General features: G+C 43.4%; 1 protein-coding gene across 2 annotated transcripts in view; it reads right to left on the bottom strand.

Annotated features, from left to right (window-relative positions):
* The window catches only part of kita (KIT proto-oncogene, receptor tyrosine kinase a), a 36,754-nt gene that overhangs the window by 3,927 nt on the left and 12,721 nt on the right, over positions 1-20,106 (bottom strand). For both annotated transcript variants that reach the window (XM_084067918.1, XM_084067919.1), the window contains exons 7-20: positions 19,699-19,814; positions 18,802-18,916; positions 16,267-16,451; positions 12,609-12,715; positions 12,372-12,498; positions 11,339-11,443; positions 10,840-10,950; positions 9,975-10,116; positions 8,223-8,317; positions 7,772-7,902; positions 5,592-5,714; positions 3,331-3,442; positions 2,750-2,849; positions 2,064-2,169 (exon numbers count right to left, since the gene is read on the bottom strand). In XM_084067918.1, the coding sequence (XP_083924044.1) occupies positions 2,064-2,169; positions 2,750-2,849; positions 3,331-3,442; positions 5,592-5,714; positions 7,772-7,902; positions 8,223-8,317; positions 9,975-10,116; positions 10,840-10,950; positions 11,339-11,443; positions 12,372-12,498; positions 12,609-12,715; positions 16,267-16,451; positions 18,802-18,916; positions 19,699-19,814 (1,675 nt within the window). The remainder of the gene's footprint in view (positions 1-2,063; positions 2,170-2,749; positions 2,850-3,330; positions 3,443-5,591; positions 5,715-7,771; positions 7,903-8,222; positions 8,318-9,974; positions 10,117-10,839; positions 10,951-11,338; positions 11,444-12,371; positions 12,499-12,608; positions 12,716-16,266; positions 16,452-18,801; positions 18,917-19,698; positions 19,815-20,106) is intronic.

Raw genomic sequence — 20,106 nt, 5'->3', positions numbered from 1 at the left:
ACACACAATATGTGTGAGAGAGAGACAGTTACAGAGGGAGAGGGGGGGGGTGCTTCCCTGTTCTCTTCCGTTCTATGGGAGCAAAGCAGTGGAGGGTTTACGTGTGCGTAGGGCTGGGACCCGGAACCAGGGGAACCGGAGGAACCGGATCCAACATTGAGGAACTGGAATCGGTTCCATCACATTTGGAACCGTTTCCGGAACTGGTTTTATCACACTGTCAGAGCTGGTTATTTGGACTTCATGTCTGCTATACAATTACAATACTGGTGGTTCTAAAACGTTTTCATTTCAAGGACCACCATAACTCTCAGAGTTACAGTCCTGTAATGTTCCATTTGGAACCCCCTATAGGAATCGTTAAGAGGGAATCAACCGTTAAGAGGGAACCGTTAAGCACCCGGAATCGTTAAAATCCTAAAGGATCCCAACCCTACGTGTGTGAATTACAATACGTCTGAAGCTTGGAGTTCAATATTGGCGAACATTGATTGGGCATCAACCAAGGAAAAAGCCCACTTGGCAACCATTTTGCTTGTAGTTTTATTTCAGTGAGCCAACAACTCCAACGTAAGTGAAACAAACTACACGCCAGAAAAACATTGCCCACAACCCACAAGACAACGTGGGAAATTGACGTGCCTGAAGTCTCAACTTGCCTTGGCTACAATGCTCTTCCTGACACAGATGTGTGGCTGTACTCTAACTCAGTGGTTCTCAAAATGGGTTCCGGGTAAGCCCAGGGGCCCTTGGGTGGGTTCCAGGGGGACCCCAGAAAAATTAGTAACAGTTTAACCACTTTAACCCTATTTTATACTTCGGCTATTCAAAAACATTTGGAAAAATCGTGAACATTTGTGCCAAATGCCTTCACTTGTGGGGGGTCCCTGGTACAAAATATTTTCAGATGGGGGGTTTGCCCAAATACATATCAATTTGGGGGTCCTTGACATGAACATGTTCGAGAACCACTACCATAACTCAGGCGCTACGCTCCAGTTTGCACCGCGAGCAACTGTATATGATCAAAACAGATGACAGCATTACACCCGATATGCGCGGGGGACAGGTGTGACGTGAGAAGCCCCCTGCTGTGACTGAGTGCTGGGGATGCCTTGTCACTTCCTGTCTGCTCCTTCCCCACCAGAGAGGAAGTGACAATCCTTCCCTTTCAGAGCAACAGTATATCATATTTTACACACTCTACATTTAGTAAGGGTCTTGGTCAATTACAGTCGATATAATTAGCCTCTGAATGAAAATCAACAATGCGGTTGTCGCTCACATGGACATTAACATAATAAAGAAGATTACAAAACAGTAATTACACAAACAGCCATTCCAGTGTACAGTACCAAGTAGCCACATGGCCATGTACGGTAGAGGCCTTCAGTACTGTATGTGAATGAGTGATTATGCTGTTGTCACTGAAAATGAGTTAGTAGCAACATTAATCAAAGGTTAACAGCAACATTTTTATTATAGCGGTTCTGTGGCTGACCATGGTATACAGGACATAATTGTCTTTCTTGAGAATTTGGGGTTAGTATATTGACAATGGTAAACTCTTTATTGACCATGGTCAACAGAGCCAGCCCCATGTGCCAAACCAACCGCAGCACTATCATGTTACCTAATCACTCTGGTGAATGGCCTGTCAATGCTGTTGTCTCTCATTCTTTAGGACGGAGAGGATAAGTGCTTTGACAGCTACATGTACCGGTACTACTTATTTTCCACTGGTTTCTGAGGAGAATTAGCTGTACACAAGAGTGTTCTCTACTGTTATGTTCCACCTGAGAGAATTTATTTATATGTTGAGACACGTAAATAAATAAATCAATGAATGTAAAGAAATGCAAAACTTCACAAAATTTTAATATAACAAATCTAAACAATTCCCCCAAATTCCCCAAAAATCTAATAATTCTATTTATTTTTTTGTTGTTGAAAAAACAACACATTTACAAGCTTGCAGATTGGCAATTTAAACTTTTTTTAAACAGGGGTTACAGTAAGTGGTTAAATATCACAGTGTACAAACCAACGTAGCCGCAACTTACGTGCTTGGTGGCGTCTGACAGCTGCTGTTCAATCCTCTCCACCACTTTCCTGAAGGGCGGTCTCTTAAAGGGGTCCGCATCCCAGCAAGATCTCATAATCTCATACCTGTACAGGAATGTCATGTCAGTAGTGTCACAATTACAAACCATCACACGCATGCAATTTAAGTCTGTTATTACACAGCAGGTCTATCATTACAGTATTCTTTAATTCAACTGAGAGTTCACATCTCGTGTCACCACCTCATACACTGTGCCCCCCCCCCCCCACACACACACACACACACGCCCGTTCTCCACCACAGTAACTTTTACAACATTCTCTTTTACAACTCTCAACAGTCACGCAAACAGAACAGCCCGTCCGACGCCAGATTTTTTGTCCAATTACAATATTGTGACGGATATTTTGTCACAAACTAAAAAGTGCAACATTTTAGATTTACGAACATTTAACTTATAAGCAAACAAGTAAAAACAAACACAAATACCTTCTTAATAGATTTTAAAAAAAAAATGATATATTAGTATGAAAAGAACATACATTTTAAGTTCATTAAACTTGAATAATATATTGAACAAACAAGTAAATATGAAATACACACAAACACAACTTTATTTTATGTAACCACTTATTTTGTAACAATTTTACAAATCGGGGCACATTGGCTGAATAATTGACTCACATATCACTGGGTGCGAATTCTGGAGCATCCATTCTGTAGCCCTCTTTTATGAGCTTGTAGAACTTGGAGTCCACAGGCATACCAGGATATGGACTGTTACCTACAGCGCCAAGATGGAGACCATCAGAGAGACCAAGACACAACATACAACGTGTTCTAAATATCAGACGCAGGCCATGCACCCCCCCCCCCCCCACACACACACACACACACACACACACACAAACATGCTCACAGCACATGCACAAAGGTACACACAAACACATACCTAAACGCAAACAAGCCTACAAAACAAATATACCCCCACCCACACACACACACCGAAACACAAACAAACCTGCCCACACAACACACATATCTACTGAGACAAGCAAATAATCAGACAAGTAAACAAACACGGACACATGTGCGCGAGCACACAAACACACGCCCGCCCGCCCGCCCGCCCACCCACCCACCCACCCACCCACCCACCCACCCACCCACACACACACACACACACACACACACACACACACACACACACACACACACACACACACACACACACACACACACACACACGGTGTGGGTAAACATACCTAGAGAGAATATTTCCCAGAGTAAGATACCGTAGGACCACACATCGCTCTCAAAGGTGTACACACACTCGAAGATACTTTCTGGGGACATCCATTTGACAGGCAGACGCGCCTAAAGGAGAGAGAACACACACACCACCACCCATCATGACCATTTCCACAAAACCATGAAGCACATCACACGTGTGTGTGTGTGTGTGTGTGTGTGTGTGTGTGTGTGTGTGTGTGTGTGTGTGTATATATATATATATATATATATATACACACATATACATATACATATATACATTTGTATGCTGCACAGCACTTTGATCAACGCTGGTTGTTCTTAAACATACTTCATAAATAAAATTAGCTTGACTTGACTTTGAGCCGCAAACCACACACAGGCGTACAGGGGTTTCCCCCGATTATGTTGATTAAGTTAACCACTTGAGCCCATAATTTATTAAATAAAATAAATTGTCCATCCGCAGATAGGCAGGCTCACAATGCGTTGTGAAACTTTCTGAAAATGTATTCACAATTTTAGATTACCCGTGGATTAACTGAAACAGAGTTTCCCCTGAGGATGTGAATAACTTTAACATTCCTGAGAACAACAGCCGATCTACACCTAAACCTGAGATGGATGAAAGTTTGCAGGCGACCACACACACACACACACACACACACACACACACATGTAACCATATGACAGCGCGTCGGCTGCCAGACATATTTTTACAGAGGACACCTTGGTCTTGTCTGTGGAACATACCAGTGCCTACACGCCTGGGGCATCAACAGCACCTTACAGGTGTAAAATAAGAGTCCCATTGTGAGGCTTGTTATTATTAGGACATCTCAGACAGACAACATGCAAATATTGAAGCGGGCACTGCAAATGTATGCCCTTTAAGGTGCTGTACTTAGATAAGTGGAAGGGTAGGTGAAGCAATAATGTGATTATAATTTTTGTTCTCTTTTGGCAGTTTCTCACACAGGTTTCTCTGTGCGATTATGTGGTTTACAAAACAGATTCAAGATTCAAAGTATTTATTTATCTATTTTCGGTAGAGAGATTTGTTGTGGAGGGGAAAAAAGTATAGTAAGTAAGTATAGACCCCTGGGGCTGGGGGACTATAGGTTTTTACGAGAACAATAACTTGAGGAAGTCTATTAAGTGTGTGTCAGTGTGGAAATTGTAGAGAATTTTGCTAACCCTTACAATGTGTGCAAAAACATCAATACTGTACAGACACTTTAGGATTGTCAGCTGTAGAAGGAAGAATCAAAGTTTTGCCGATTGTGTGTGCGCTTTTTTACATTTGGCAAATGCGTTGTGACACTTGATAGGAAGCCTTGAGCACTTTCTCAGAAATGGTTGTACTTCGAGTCAACACAGTTGTTGCTGTTTGAGATTTGCCAATATTCATCTCAAAATATTCAACTGGTTTTCCAGCGACTCTTGAATTCTTAGTTTCTAAGTGCCGTTATAAAAGGCCGGTTTCATACATTTATTGGAAAGCTCCTCCAGGCAGATAACACACTTGGTGGTCCTTGGACCCACCGTTGAGAACCAGTGAGTGCCCGCTGAACTGCCGGTTTGCCCTGGTCATGGCGTATAGTTTTAGGTTTTTGTAAAGCTCCCATCTTTGTACCTGACCAAGTAAAACTGAGCTCTTGCTTTGATCCAGAAACAAAGCAATACAGGTCATGGTGAATAGCATGAAGAATGACAGCCAGATGGCACGCACGCATGCACACACCAGCACCAGTACCCTTGCTAAAATGTTCTACCAGCTCACAACTATTTCAGAAAATAGGTAACCACAATAAACTGGCTTCCCTATATTGGGCATGTCATTATTGGCGAAAAGGTTTTTTTTCTTCGATTTTTGGAAAACTGGTAGATTTCATATACAGTATACTGTATATATAATTTCTGAAGAATTTAGACTTTTTGGGGGGAAATGGTAGCCTGGAATCCAGACTGATTCGCTACGTTCGTCTTTTTCTCAGGGAGAAAAGGAGCGGGCGTAGTAGTATAGACCCCTTTGGGTTTCTGACTAGGGAAATGTTTGAAATATGTTGAAATAATTTAATAAATAAAAAAATGTGTAGGAAACGGGATTCATAATAATGTGTGACCCCAAAATGGGTCCTGATCCAATGTTTACAGTGTACTGTAGTGAACTGTGCTGAGCCGATCCAGATGGAAGCATGACGAAGGAATTCATAGAATGTAGGTAACTCATGTGCTGTCAGTGCATACTTACGTTGCCTTTGACCACATAGTTGGAGTCAGTGGTGATGTCCCGCGCCAGGCCAAAGTCACAGATCTTTGCCACTCTTCCTTGAGTCAGGAGGATATTTCGGGCTGCCAGGTCTCTGTGGATGCACTGAAAATGAGGCACATGGTTATCCGACTTATCCTGTATACATTTTCATGCGCGGGGAAAACGCTGACATCTTTGCGCAACGCAACGTAACACATTATCGGGTTTCCTCACTGGAATCTGTAGCGCACGCCGCACAGACGCTGACACTGATACACAGGGCTGGCTGTGCAGCAATGTCTGCAGCTGATCAATATTTCAACAGCATTCTCCAACATACTTTTTAGGTCTGTTGACCAGGCGTGGAAACAGGATCCATGCTGGGCGCTTGAAAGAAAAAAAGAAAAACAAGAAAAAAAAGAAAACAAGAGAAAAAGGAAGACAAGAAAAAAAAGAAAACAAGAAGAGTAAAACAGAATGGAGGAAGCGGATGGAGGTCAACCCATTCAAAGAAGGGTTACCGTTTCGGTATCAGGTCTGTTGATCTAACATTGGTGTGTTTTGTCCATATGGTATAGAATCTTAACGGTCAAATGGGATTTAATAGTAAGAGCAGGCAAATGGCTTTTACTGCCAGGGGCATAAAATGTTTACAGCATGATCAACAGAGGGAGAAGTGGGTCTTTTTGGCAGATGAGTACAATCCAAACAAGGTGCTCTATGGTGTAAGGGTGATCAAGTTGACACACAAAAAAGTTAGCGACGAAGGCACTCTGGTGGAAAAATAAAAAGATTAAAGATTAAAAACGCAACAATGCATTAAGGCAAACTCTAAAAACTGTCTCAGAATGCCTATAAATCTACTTGTTTCACTGCTTTGTGTGTGACTATTGCTCTTTGACAGTGAAACTAATGTATTGTCTATGTGTTGTATTGTATTGCACAACTGCACATCTGCAACCCTCAAACTGTTTCAAACTGTAGTAACTGCCGTGATTGTTTTATTTTTTTCAGCTTGCGATTGATTGAAAGGAGCACGGCTCATGCAATCTAAGCAAACTTGATTAAGCATAGAAGACTTTCTTGTTAAAGGACAACTTTGTTTTTTTACAACCAAGGTTTATATTTTAGCTTGTAATTAAAGTAAATAAAAGATGAGTGTTATTTTTTTTCATTTACTGCTTTCTATAGTTTTAGCAATTTTCGCGATATGTTTTACAGTGGGCGGGGGCATTCTGTCCGGTGGCTTAATATGTGGTCTTTGATGGCCAGATGTGAGTTATTGGGGGCTAGAAGAGCTACTGTAAATAATAATAAAGAAAACGCCGGGTTATTGTGTAAAAAAAAGACATATTTAGCCACCGGACAGAATGCCCCCGCCCACTGTAAAAAATATCGCGCAAATTGCTAAAACTATAGAAAGTACATTTAAAAATTTTAACACTCATCTTTTATTTACTTTAATTACAATCTAAAACATAAACCTTGGTTGTAAAAAAAACTAAGTTGTCCTTTAAGCCTCATGGGTCAACTGAGCACCTATGATGTGTCATGTCACAAGTCATCCACTAAATTAATCGCATTCAGCCCCTGTGACCCGTGTTCCTCAAGAGAGAAATCACATGTAGGCTGATAAACAAGTCCCGAAACAAGTTGTGTGATAATTGATGATTTATGCGCCACACCCTCTTGAGGGTTGCAAAGCCTACATGTTGGCAAATCGTAGGTATATGATAATCACTAGCAGAAAATGCACATGTGTACATTCAAGTAAGAAGAGTGTATAAATCAAACCAAATGGACCCGAAATGCTTGATTTATACTTGGTTGATGAACAGGTTGGTGACTTGCATGGCTTCCTCCACGGTTGGAGTGTGAACGTGTGTGTGAATATGTGTGTGAATGTGTGAGTGCAATGCACTTCGTAAAGAGCTTTGAATAAAGTTCCAGGGACCTCCAGAAGCAAAGATTTGAGATTCAAATGTTCGCTTTAAAAATATAAAAAGGAAATAGCCAAAGAAATCTAAAATGACAGAGATGCGTTCCCGGTTTTAATGGGTTAATCCTGCCTATGCATTAGCCATACAAATAGAGGCTTTTGCTTTCCTTCCATAAGAGTGCCTTGGTCGCTATTGTTTTGTTTACTGCATGTGTCTGTGATGAAGGAAAAGAATGCTCACATTTTTGGAGGCCAGGAAGTCCATGCCTTTGGCCACCTGGTAGGAGAAGCTGAGAAGATCTTCGGTGTCCAGAGAGAGGCCGTCCTCTTGAAGCATTTCACTCACAACGTCCGCGTCAGCACATGAGCCACCTGACACACAAAACCAGGGCAACGTTCCCGTTTACTGGACAGTGAACCTCGACGGAAGGGCTGCAAAGATCCATTATCTTCTTAGCGATAATTCTATTCTATTCTATTCTTCGTTTATATTCCAAAAATTGACAAATCAAATACATTATCTAAAATGTACTAAATCGATAAGTCTGATCAACCACTTACGACCTATCGTTGCACAAGCAAAAACAGCGATCTGCAAGCTCACAACATTGTCGCATCACACCTGTTGTGAGCTCATCAATCTGCTATTTTTGAAAATCGATTATTGTATTACAAAAGTTTTTATTTCTTACCTTGGCGGATGGAGCGTCTCTTCTCGGAGGACGAGCTGACTAGCGGGCCGCCGGCGCCAGAAGGCCTCATGGTCATGTAGCCGGTCCTGCTGTCCCTGTGGAGAGGAGAAGGAGCAGTCTGGTCTCAGAACACAGAGAGCCACACAGAGGAGCATGCTGTCCTTCCAGCACAATACTCCTACGTACTGTACAGTACGTCCTGGGCACTGAAGCTCAATTCATGCTCCTCATGTTACATTGTACTTCCTCAGACGGTGTCGTGCTAAAATAAATCATTAAAATAGCATGGGCCATATTTTCACCGGTTACCCATTATCTTCATTGCCATTTTTTACTATTTTTTAAAACATTTTCAAATAGTTCAACTAGCCGATCTACATCAACACGTTGTGAGCATGTAGATTGGCTATTTTAACTATTTGAAAATGTTTTTAAAATTTGTAAAAAATGGCAAAGAAGTTTAGGGATAATGCGTCCCACTATATTTTCACTGGCGAAAATAGGGCCCCACCCAAATCTGCAAACTCACAATGTGTCACATCAGGACACATTTTTTTAAGCTTTTCACCTATATTGACATGCCAGAAATAGGGATAGGAAAGTTTTATATAAACGATTAAATCTATTAGTTTGATTAGCTGTTGCACCCCTAGTTGCTTTGCCTTTTAGAACTGATCTCCAAGGTAACAACGTGCTTGTAGATTAGTTCAAGAAAGCGAGCAGCACCCTCGTACTAGAGTATAAATTAGGCTGTAAGGCAACGATGTTGCTTTCCGGACGTTTGGGACAGCTCTCAGCTTTCACAATGACTTAACGTCAGCTGTTCTGTTAACCACTTAAGCCATAGCTTTATAGTTTCAGATCTACAAGCGTGTGAGCTATTCGATCTGCTATGATTTTTAATAAGAAAAGAAAGAATATGTTTTCGCCCAAAATGACATGCCAAAAAATAGGGACCGTTATTATGGTTACAGCAAGGAAAGGGAATAATAGCTCGGCACGCAACATGCTCCTAACACATTTATTCCTACACGCACAACCTGCTCTGGCTTAATTTCTTGCAGACAGTCATTTGTGCATTGCAGGAAGAGAGATGCAATAAACACGCCTCCCCTTGTCTAAAGTTTTTCCATTTAGCAGAACGACGATTTTGTTGAACTCTAGTCAATAAACTGATAAAATCACATACATACAGTAGAGTGCAGAGAATCTAAACTCTAAACAACATCTAAGAATCAAAAAACATGAGAACAAGTAACCAAGATAATAGTCTGCATACTGTATAGTAGCCAATTTTGGTCAATCTTTGTCTATAATCTATATTGAAAAAATCACACCCTGTGTGAAGGTAGCCGCGCCTTTGATACATTTTGTCATCGATATGTGTTTATAATGTGTTTATAGCCATGTGTCATGTGAAGCTTGACCAATCACTTTGTTGACGGGTCTGACCAATCAGAGCATTGACGGGTCTGACCAATCAGAGCGTTGACGGGTCTGACCAATCAGAGCGTTGACGGGTCTGACCAATCAGAGCGTTGACGGTGAACACGGACAAAGTCAGGTATAGAGCAGGATCCGCTCTATACCAAAAGGTATAGAGCGGCTAGCGCCGCTAAAAAGGGGACATTTACTCGCGACCCATAAAAACACAGTGTTTGGGAAACGGTGGCCTAGCTAATGCATAGTGAACTGGGTGTTGTTGAAATGAAGGAGTTTGAGAATCACTGCTATATAAACCCAGACACTGACCCGGCAGTGTCTCGCTGCTGCAGTATATTCCTATAGTAGCAATGTTCTTCCATCTTGGAGCAGATGAAGCATTCTCTCTTCCTGCGCAGAAAGTTGAGTAGGTCACCGAAGCAGCAGTACTCAGTGATCACCAGCGTGGGGCCTGCAGACAGAGAGAATTGTTTATACATTTGAAATATTCTGGAGAGTCTTTGTGTCTCTACCGGATACAATAGCATCTTTATTATTATCATCAAATTATTGGCTCAGGAATGCGACAAAAACAAAAACCTCTCCATGAATTCAATGCTTCATGGGGTGTGTAATTGCTAGGAAATAATTCTTTTTTTTGGAACTACTCCTTTAACCCATTCAATCCGGGAACACATCTGTGTCATTTTTAAGATTTCTGTGGGCTATTCAAAAATACCAGATATACAAGCTCATGGCGCGACACAGAGTGCAGATCCACAAGCACGAAACGCGGCCCAATGAAAAGTATTAACAATAGCTGTGACTAAAAAGCTACGTTGGATCCATCGGAACATCGTTTATTCTTTTCTTGCTCAACATTTTGGAGCATTTGTTATTTTATATAATCATATTTCTAATGACATGGCCAATATAGAGATGCCAGGTTGAAAGTGGTTAATTCAGTGGTTCTCAAATGGGAGCCCAGGGACCCTCAAGATTCCTTGAGGGGGTTCCAAATGGACCCTAAAAGGTCTATAACTCTGAGAGTGTACACAAGTACACTGTCAAGAGATATTGGGGTCCTTGAAATTGCCATGTTTGAGAACCGCTGGTTTATATATTTCCAATGACATGCCCAAAATAGGTATGCCAGGTTGAAAGGCGTCAATTAACACATGCCAGCTCCTCTCACCTCCAACAGTACAAGCTCCCAGTAGGTTGACGATGTTCATGTGGTTTCCCAGGTAACTGAGAACTTTGAGTTCAGACATGAGTGCTTCTTTCTCTGTAGCATGGGCACTGGCTGCAGAAATGAAATTGGAGCAGAATGATTGTCAGGAAGCAACCAAAAACACACCTGGGATGAACCAAACTCAAGTCTCAATCTGCCTATTACAGTTTATTGTGTGTGGTATTTTGCTGGATAATTTGCTGCTTAATTAAAATGTCAGGGACAAGTACAGGGCAAATGTTTAAGTCTATATAACATTTTCTCAGGTCTAATGCAATCTAAAAAGAGATCTCTGCACTTAAGCTGCTAATTACATTCACACACGCCCTTGACAGCGCACATCCATTCTGTCACATCACCTTGCCAAACAGATATAATCACTGAAAGTAATTTTAATCTCTTTTTATCTTCTTTTCACTTGCATCATATGCGTGTCATCCACGTTTATGGCTTAACATACGTTTGAGCATTTTCACAGCGACCGTCATGACCGAGTCCGCCTTGGACAGCCCGTAGGCGGTGGCCTCCACCACCTTCCCGAACGCCCCGGAGCCCAGCGTCTTGCCTGTGGTGGAATATGAGAAGGCACAAGGAGACAAGACACAAGGGCTGTTATTCGCGGTCCTGTTTTCACTGGCGTGGGGCCAGGGCTCCTAGGAAAAACTTGAGCTTGAGCCTCGAGGGAGGCACAGGTATAGTACCTACCCGGACACGCCAGATCCTGTTGGAGAGGTGGTTAAAAATAACACCCAGTGAGTGTCAACAATAGCATGTTTGCAGTGAGGGAGTGGGGGGGTGGGGAGGGGGGTTTCATCATTAACGGGCCATGGTAACGGCTTAGCCTGGAATGACCAGAGACAAATAGTCACCACCATGACCAGACAGCAAACAAGCAGCGTCTATCAATCATCACAAAAGGCCCTCAGGCCAGTCCTTTGCGGTTGCACTGTTCCATTACCGGGACACACCACACTTGACTCTGCAACTGACTTCTAAGATCCTGCTGGGTGCAATTGTACCCTGTGTGCCAACTATCAAACGGTATACAGTTCATTCCAGGTGCTCCTGCAATGCACACTTGTCCTGGTGTTGCATTAATGCCCATAACGTTGTCTTTACTCTGGCATTAGCTACTTAACCCTGCAGCACTGAACAAACGTTTAATCTTGCGTTTGACTTCATGAGCACCTCTTAAACCACTTGGACTGGAATTGTCACCTTATGAACTCTAAATGAGAGCACATAAGCACAACTTTTTTCTTTGATCTATTGAAAAGTTATATCTTATATCTTATGACAACGTAAATGAAAAATCCTTTTCAGAGCCTTGCAAGTCAGAATGCATAATAATTCCTGGCGTGGCCATAGCTTCAGTTCAGAGCCCCGGCCTGGCCCAGTCTAAGTGTCGAAGTGTCCCTGAGCAAGGCAGTTAACCCCTAACTGTGGTGGGGGTGGTGATGGTAGGGGCCGGGGGGTCATTACGGGATACTCACCAAAACGCAGCTTGTCTCGAGGAAACTCCCACTGGTGATCGTACGGTAGCTGGGTGGGGTCAATATACACATAGTTGTTCCCATGGATGCCCTCGATGACCTTCCACTGAATCTGGTACTTGGGTTTCTGACAGAAAGGCAAGGAGGGACGACACGGGTCACCACAGACGCCGATGAAAGGGAGTTCCACATGGAACATGTTGATGTGCAGTGATGTATGGTGGGAACACGTCTTACCTGCATGTACTTGTAGAACAACACGATAAGGATGAGACAGAGGAGCGCTGCTGCCGACACAGATCCAATCAGCAATGGAGTGAACAACTCATGGGTAACAGTCCTCTCTGAATGGCAGGGTAATGCAGACATAATAGAAAGAATATAAAGAAAAAAAAAATTGAGGGCTCTGAGGAAACAGATGATATCTTCAAGGCACCGGATAGGCACCAGATTTTACTATATGTAAATGTAGATACATTGTTGTTGTTTTTTATGTATCTTTCTCTCTCTTCCCCTTACCCCCCCTCCCCCCTTTCTCTTTTTATGGAAATGACAAAAACGATGGAGCTTGCACAAAGAATTTCACCCACTGTTTTACACCTGTAAACCAGTGATGTGACAATAAATAAAGTGATTGATTAATTCTGATTCTGAAGGCACAGTGACAGAAACATAAACAAGTCATCCTATCAAAGAAGGAGCGGTTTAGGTTTAGGTTTTTATTTCCATCACCTAGGGTGCGGCTTGGAATTCTGTGTTCCATGATGATGTGTGTGTATCTCACTTGACTTGACACAGCATATTAAACCAGAATATTCTAAACCATGACTGGAAAAAACTGGTTGATGCTACGTTCCTTTGATTAACTATGGGGATCTGCTGTACATACATGCCTCTGCCAAATGCTTGCACTGGCTGGATACTGTGTAGACTAGAGTGTACTGCACTGTTGTGAGGTTTATCACAGGCTGCGAAGATCTCACCCGATCTGCCAGAGTTGGTCGAAAAAACAGCCGATCTACATGTTTCATGGGATCTCGCCCCCCTCTCTCCACCAATCAGATTGCCCCTGCCTCCCTACCTGCCATTCCTTGTAAATTAATTACTAGGCGCGTACGGTGTGAAAAGATCTTACTTCAGGTGTTGAGGGAATACCTGAGGGCCAATTTGTAACACTTCATGTGTTTCAAGTGTTGACATGACACTTAGATAGAATAAATCTTTAAAGGCCCTCTGCTGACTTTCGCTAATCACAACAAATCTGGTTGTTTGTGTGCAATATTTTCTTTCTGTTTTTGTTTCTGGCCTTTTTCTTCCCCACTCCTCTGTTTTGTTTATCATTTTCCCCCACACAACTAACCAATGTAATGCTTTAATATTCCATCCGATGACAGACTGCATTTTACTGCGGCACTGTTGCAACCTTTAGCTGTGGGCGAAGGAATAATTACATCAGCGTTGTGTCTGGTTGTATGGTGATGATGCTTTATTGTTTTGCTCCTCGGTACAGTGGGGTGATGCCTTATTGTTTTGCTCCTCGGTACAGTGGGGTCTAAATAAGCTCTTTAGCGATAAGAAGCTTTCTCTCCTCTTCAGAATGTGAGAATGCAGAGTCTGCAGGAACTAATCCCCTGTAAACCTGTCAGTGGCTCCTAAAACCCTCCCTCTCCATTCTCTCCGCTACAGCTCACTGACACCAAAGCCCCCCACCCCGCCACCCACCCTCACCACCGCCGCCACTCCACGGCAGCTCACGGCACTGCCGGGGCTCCCCGCCGCGCACCGTAACTTTCTACGCCTCCTCCGCCCACTGACGGGAAAAAAAAGAAAAGAAAAAAATCCCTGGACACTTTTTCCCACAGGCCTGCCATGCCTGGCTGTGCCCGCTCCTGGCTGTGCCCACTCTGCTTGTAATACTCGCCCACATGCCCGCTGTCCTCCCCCGCCCCCCCCATCCCATGCTCTACCACACACACACACACACACACACACACACACAAACAACTCCCCCCACTTGTCTCCGGGCCTGGCTGCAAACACACAAAGTTTTCTCTGCCGTTTGGGTTTGTGCAGCGCGCCGGGGTGTCGCGCAGCAGATGGAGGAGCCGTTGTGTTGTAATGCTGGGGAGGATTATCTTTTTTTACTGGTCATAATGTAAACAAAGACCTGATGTTGACCCCTTTCTCTAAAGTGATAACCATCACATCCAATGAGGTTTAGTAGTATCTCTCCTGGCTCATGTGTACACAACAGATTATTTGGAATAAGCTATGCGACCTCCTCTGAGCGCCTCTATCTCTATCTGGCAAGATGGAAGAAGTACTCACATGTTTGACTTAGGTAAAAGTATCAATACTGCAATGTAGATATACTCTGTTACAAGTAGGAGTCCCGTATTCAAAATGTACTTGAATACAAGTAAGAGTACTCATTATGCAGAAAGTACAAAATGTATAAAAGAATCTTTTGAATAGCTGATCTACAAGCTCACAATGCGTCACATAGCTTGTATATCTGCAGCTATTTTCAAATATATATCATATAAAGGGCTGAAGTGGTTAGTGTGTTTTGTAATAATAATCAAAGTCTACAAAGTAGAGTAAAAGTACAATATTTTCCTCTGAGATGTAGTGGGGTAGAAATAAGTATTGAACATTTTAGATACTGAAGAAAGTAAAAATGCCTCAAACTTTTACTTAAGTACAGAACTTGAGTAAATGGACAAGAGTTACTTTACACCCCTGCCTAAAAGTGGAACCAACAGTACTTTTCTATTATGACACTAATGGCTAATTCATACTTTGTGTCGTAGGACAATGTTGGTGTTGAAAACAAAGTGTAGGCGTGAAACGCATCAATGCTTTTTTCATTTGAGAATACGTATGAATTTGCCCAAATACACTTACCTAGCCTAAGGCTAAATAAGAGAACACTTTGTTCACATTTTGTTCAACTGACAGTTGATACTCACTTAATTCTAATCCCATGATGGTGATATGTGGGGGATTAAGGTTAAAGGCAAGCACAGTATATCAGCCTGGAAACAAAACTTGAGACAAGCCGACGCCAGGACACACCTGTTCACCCTATTTGTACTGTATAATAGTGTTTCCCTCTTTCTGTGTCTGCTCCTGTGTGTGTGTGTGTGTGTGTGTGTGTGTGTGTGTGTGTGTGTGTGTGTGTGTGTGTGTGTGTGTGTGTGTGTGTGTGTGTGTGTGTGTGTGTGTGCGTGCATGCATGTCTCACTCTCAAGTGGCATATGATTTAACGTGCAGGGTGTTCCCTATAGAACTCCCACAACGTGTGAAATAGAACTTGTGGGAGGCATGTGCTGTCATGTGTGTGATGAGATGACGGAATGCAGACCTTATTCAGAACCAGGCAATGTTGCCATTAAAAGTTAAAACGTTAAAAAGGAGGCAGGCAGGCGCGCCATCAGAAGCGGGCTTGAGCCCAGTGAGGCACTTTCGAGTGACCGTCTGAGTTGGATACCGACGGATGGGAATCTGTTATGATCATTCCGTTATGGTCAACATGGTATGTGAACAAAAAATCTCGCCTGCCCTAAATGTAATTCCTGTGGACGCCACTGATACACATTTTAATATGAATGCAGTCACTAAAAACATAAACTATTCAAATGAATGCTGAAGCTTATTTTCCACAAATGTCCAGAGCCTCCTTAATTTAGTTGTCACTTCAACCATCTGTTATTTAACGCGCGCACACACACACACACACACACACACACACACACACACACACACACACACACACACACACACACACACACACACACACACACACACACGCACAGAGTAATTCTGTTTTCTACAAAAAGTATTTGAGTTGGGTGTGGATCATTTTACCGCTGGGAGGAGAAACGTGACTCACCACTGATGGAGAACAAGGTGTATGCCTGCTCTCCTTCCACAGTGGCCACACACTCCAGCGTATGGAACCTCCCCCTGCTGACGTTCAGTCTGCTCTCCACCTCCGTCTTCCCGAACATGGGACTGAGCACTGTCACCGTGATCACGTCCTGCTCCTCCTGGGTGGCATTCAGCTGCTGGGAGCACCTGAGCAGAACAAACATACACTGTTACCTTAGATGTTGTCATGTCACAATGTCCCTGGCACACCACCAGAGATTTTGTGATAGATATGATGCATTTGATACTGTAATTTGTCTTTTGTTGTTGTTTTACCCCCATTTTCACGCGAATTTCCCATTACGTACTGTGGTCCCTGTCGTTGCCAAACCTGCCAAGCATTTGATTCTGTAACTTTTCTTCTTTTTTTGGGTGCATTTTTCGCGATTTCCTCCCGAATTTTTCCGTTGCCAACTCCCCATTTCGCTGCCAAGACTGCCACCCAACCCCCATTCTACTGTTTGCCTGGGGAGAGTGTAAGACAACCACATGCCTCCTCTTGATACACTTGCAATCACCAGCCGCTGACAGCGAGGAGATTCGCAGAGACAGCGTAACACACACGGAGGTTCACGGCTACTCTATCGCCCCTGAATACCCTCCCTACCGATCAAGCGCCCCATCCAAGTGTGCTTCCCACCACCCGTGAACACTGACAATTGTGTCTGTCAGAGCCCCCGGCAAAGGCGGATGCTCTCCTGCCCGGAATTGAACCCCAGTTTCTGTGGGGGTGGATGAGTGTTTCACATGCAAGCCACACCGATGCCTCATCAAGTTATTCTTTAATTGTCTCTGTCAAACGACTACTGAATCTTTGGCATCAACTTGAAATTAATCAACCTACTGTATACATTCCTTAGGTTGTGAAAACACTGTGCTAGCTGTTTACCTGTACAGACAGTCAGGTGCGGTCGTGTTCCGTCACACGTCAGTGGGTTGTCTCTTTAGACTCGACACAGGTCTATTCAAGTCGCTAATGCGTGACACACAACCGGCATTCAACGCACAAAGCCGTTAGCTGGTGACAATGAGTGTTTGCGTCACCTACTTTCCACTGCACTAAACAATGATACCGCTACATCTGATCTGTGAAATGCCAGTGAAATAGCAAAGCACCTCTATTCCAGTATCTTCAAGTTACAGTGCAATACCATAAGTTATGCTGGTCTCGCCACAGATGTCATAAGAGCAGGGGAATTTTTACACTGACAAAGGGGGCGATGGTGGGGGGTTGATGAGTAAAATTACCCGAGAGGACCCCAGGGCTCTACATTTGACAGAACTGTACCAAGTCATGGCATTTCCCAGGTCACACTCTGAAGCACACCCACAGCTGCCTCTACAGTATGTACTACACCAGATTTACGACTTAGTTACACACCAGTGTCACACACCGAAGATAGCAGATCTACAAGGTCACAAGGTGTCCCGATGTGACGCCTTGTGAGCTTGTAGATCGGCTATTGGCGGTGTGCAACATCTGCGTGCAACCCACATATAAATCAGGCATTTCTATGCATGTAATCAGACACGTCTGGCTGCAGTACTTTGCCAAACTGATTTGTATCGTTTAACTTCCCATCGTTCTCGTGTCACAGTAGTACATCACGTCATTGTGCCATCAGGGGTAATCCGCCATGTGTTTGAGTTTGTAAGTCTCATAAGCAGTCAGATGAGTCATCCTCACTCATCGCCAGTGCTGGCACGGGATTGGGTGTTAGTGCCGTAAGCCAACCAAGGTGCCCCTCCCACCGTACCGTATCCTTTACGTTTGACACAAGATGTTCCGTGTCCGTCCGATTGGTTCTCTCTCGGCGGTGCGTGCCACCTCCTGCGTGCCACCAAGCACAAGTCACCTCTTCTCCAATCCCTGGTCACGTGAGAGTCATCTGATCGCAGTCAGCCAATCACTTGCCAGCCCACTCAAAATCCCACAACCCATCATTCCACCCATCCTCATGGTTGCTCGTTCCAGTGTGTTCTCTCGTCAGTGTGACCTACAGTTCCTTTAGGCTGCTGTGAGAAGTTACAGTATATGTTCGCATGTAGGTTCCGCTGTGTCCTGTGACACTAGTGAATAGAATTAGTGACAGCCTAGAAAGATCAATCACTACTTACTAAGAATGGTAAATGGTGAAAACCGTTGCAAAGCACCAACTTGCTCATGTTCAGTGTCTTGCTCAAGGACACTTCAACAGTAACACAGGGGGAGCTCGGGATCGAACAGGGAACCTTCCGATTCCCAAGCGGTCTCTCTACCTCCTGAGCCACTACCGCCACTTTACTTAAAAAGATGAAAGTTTGTACTCAAAGTAATTTAAATTTACCGTGAGTTTTTTCACCGTGTCATTTGTCAATACACAACCTTAACTTTGGGCTCAGGGCTCAGAACGTTAAGTCAATGCTATTGTGTTGTGTCCGGGAGGCAGACTTTATGGGGCAACTCTGTGGGTGTGTTACGACCAAGCCTTAAATCAAGTCAGGTCTTTAAACTCACCTCATGTACGGCTGCTCACAGTAGTACCAGGTGATCTGGGGGGCGGGGGACCCTTCGGCTACGCAGCGCACCTGTCCGTCCACAGGACCCTCGTGGGACACGATTTCCGGTTTACCTGGCACGGGGACATGGTCAAAGTTAGCATGTGTTGACACTGCATGACAAGTACAAGGGAATGTGCCTCATTCTACTGTATATTATGCAAACAGGATCAGAATCAGAATCTATCAGAAACTATCTCAACTATGTTCAGGCACCTAACGCCAGACTTCAATAGGATGTGTGTAGACGACCACAGGGTTGGAGGGGGGGTCGAAATCCATTTGTAAATGTCACTTAGTGAAGATTAATGATGACTTTAATGCTACAGTAGATGCTGTAATGGAATTCATTCTGTGGCTTGAGGGAACAAGGAACCTTTAACTTCTTAAGCCCTGTTTTAATACGTTGGCTATTCAATAAGAACAACACAAGCTCTACAAGCTCACAACGCGGAGTTGCTATTTCTTACATGTGTTGAAGATTTCATTTTTTTAATCTTTGTGAAAATTGTTGCCCATAATGACATGCCCAAAATAGAGACGCCAGATTGAAAGTGGTTAAAGGTAGTCTCTCAGGACAGACTTGTTGTAATTTTCAATTACAGTCTGTAAGGAAGCTCTGAAAATGAGTAGAAAATAAAGCGGATGTCACATTATCTCCCCACTTCCATTTTGTTTTTGTGAACACTGCGTCGTGATCGGTCAAATAACCTTCTGGCTTGAAGAGCAGACGACAGCTTCCTGTTCTCAACTTTTATAACATAATTACAGACTGTGTAGCATTCAAAGATTGTGACAGAGACAGTGTGGCTTGAGAGGCTAATATGTCAAAGGTTGATTCTATATTGTGACTTACTGATCACAAAGACCCTGAAGGATTGATTGACTGTTGCGTCCCCATTGGAGGCGTGGAAGGTATAGACTCCGCCCTCTGTCATTTTCAGTCGCACCAGCCTCAGCTCGCTGCTGTACCTGCGGATGGAATCAACGGAACATCTCACCAGCGATCAATAACACATATTGACCATACATTTGTGTTGTGAAAGGGGTTTTCGACCGATTGACCTTCAGAAAATGGTCAAACGTTCAATGCGGCTATCTGCAAACCAAATAGCTTTATCAGAATGTGAAATGTCAAGTAATTGATTTCCTGTAGTTTGCAGCTCATAACAGCCTTGATGTAAATACACAAATCATGATGCCTAACGTGTAATGTCAGTAAATGCAGATTACCAGACAGTAAAATCCTCAGTTTTAATTGAAC

This window comes from Gymnoscopelus microlampas, assembly GCF_963454915.1.
Source record: "Gymnoscopelus microlampas genome assembly, chromosome: 9".
Lineage (NCBI taxonomy): Eukaryota > Metazoa > Chordata > Actinopteri > Myctophiformes > Myctophidae > Gymnoscopelus > Gymnoscopelus microlampas.
Note: the sequence above shows the minus strand (reverse complement) of the source record. Positions and strands in the feature narration are given on the sequence as shown.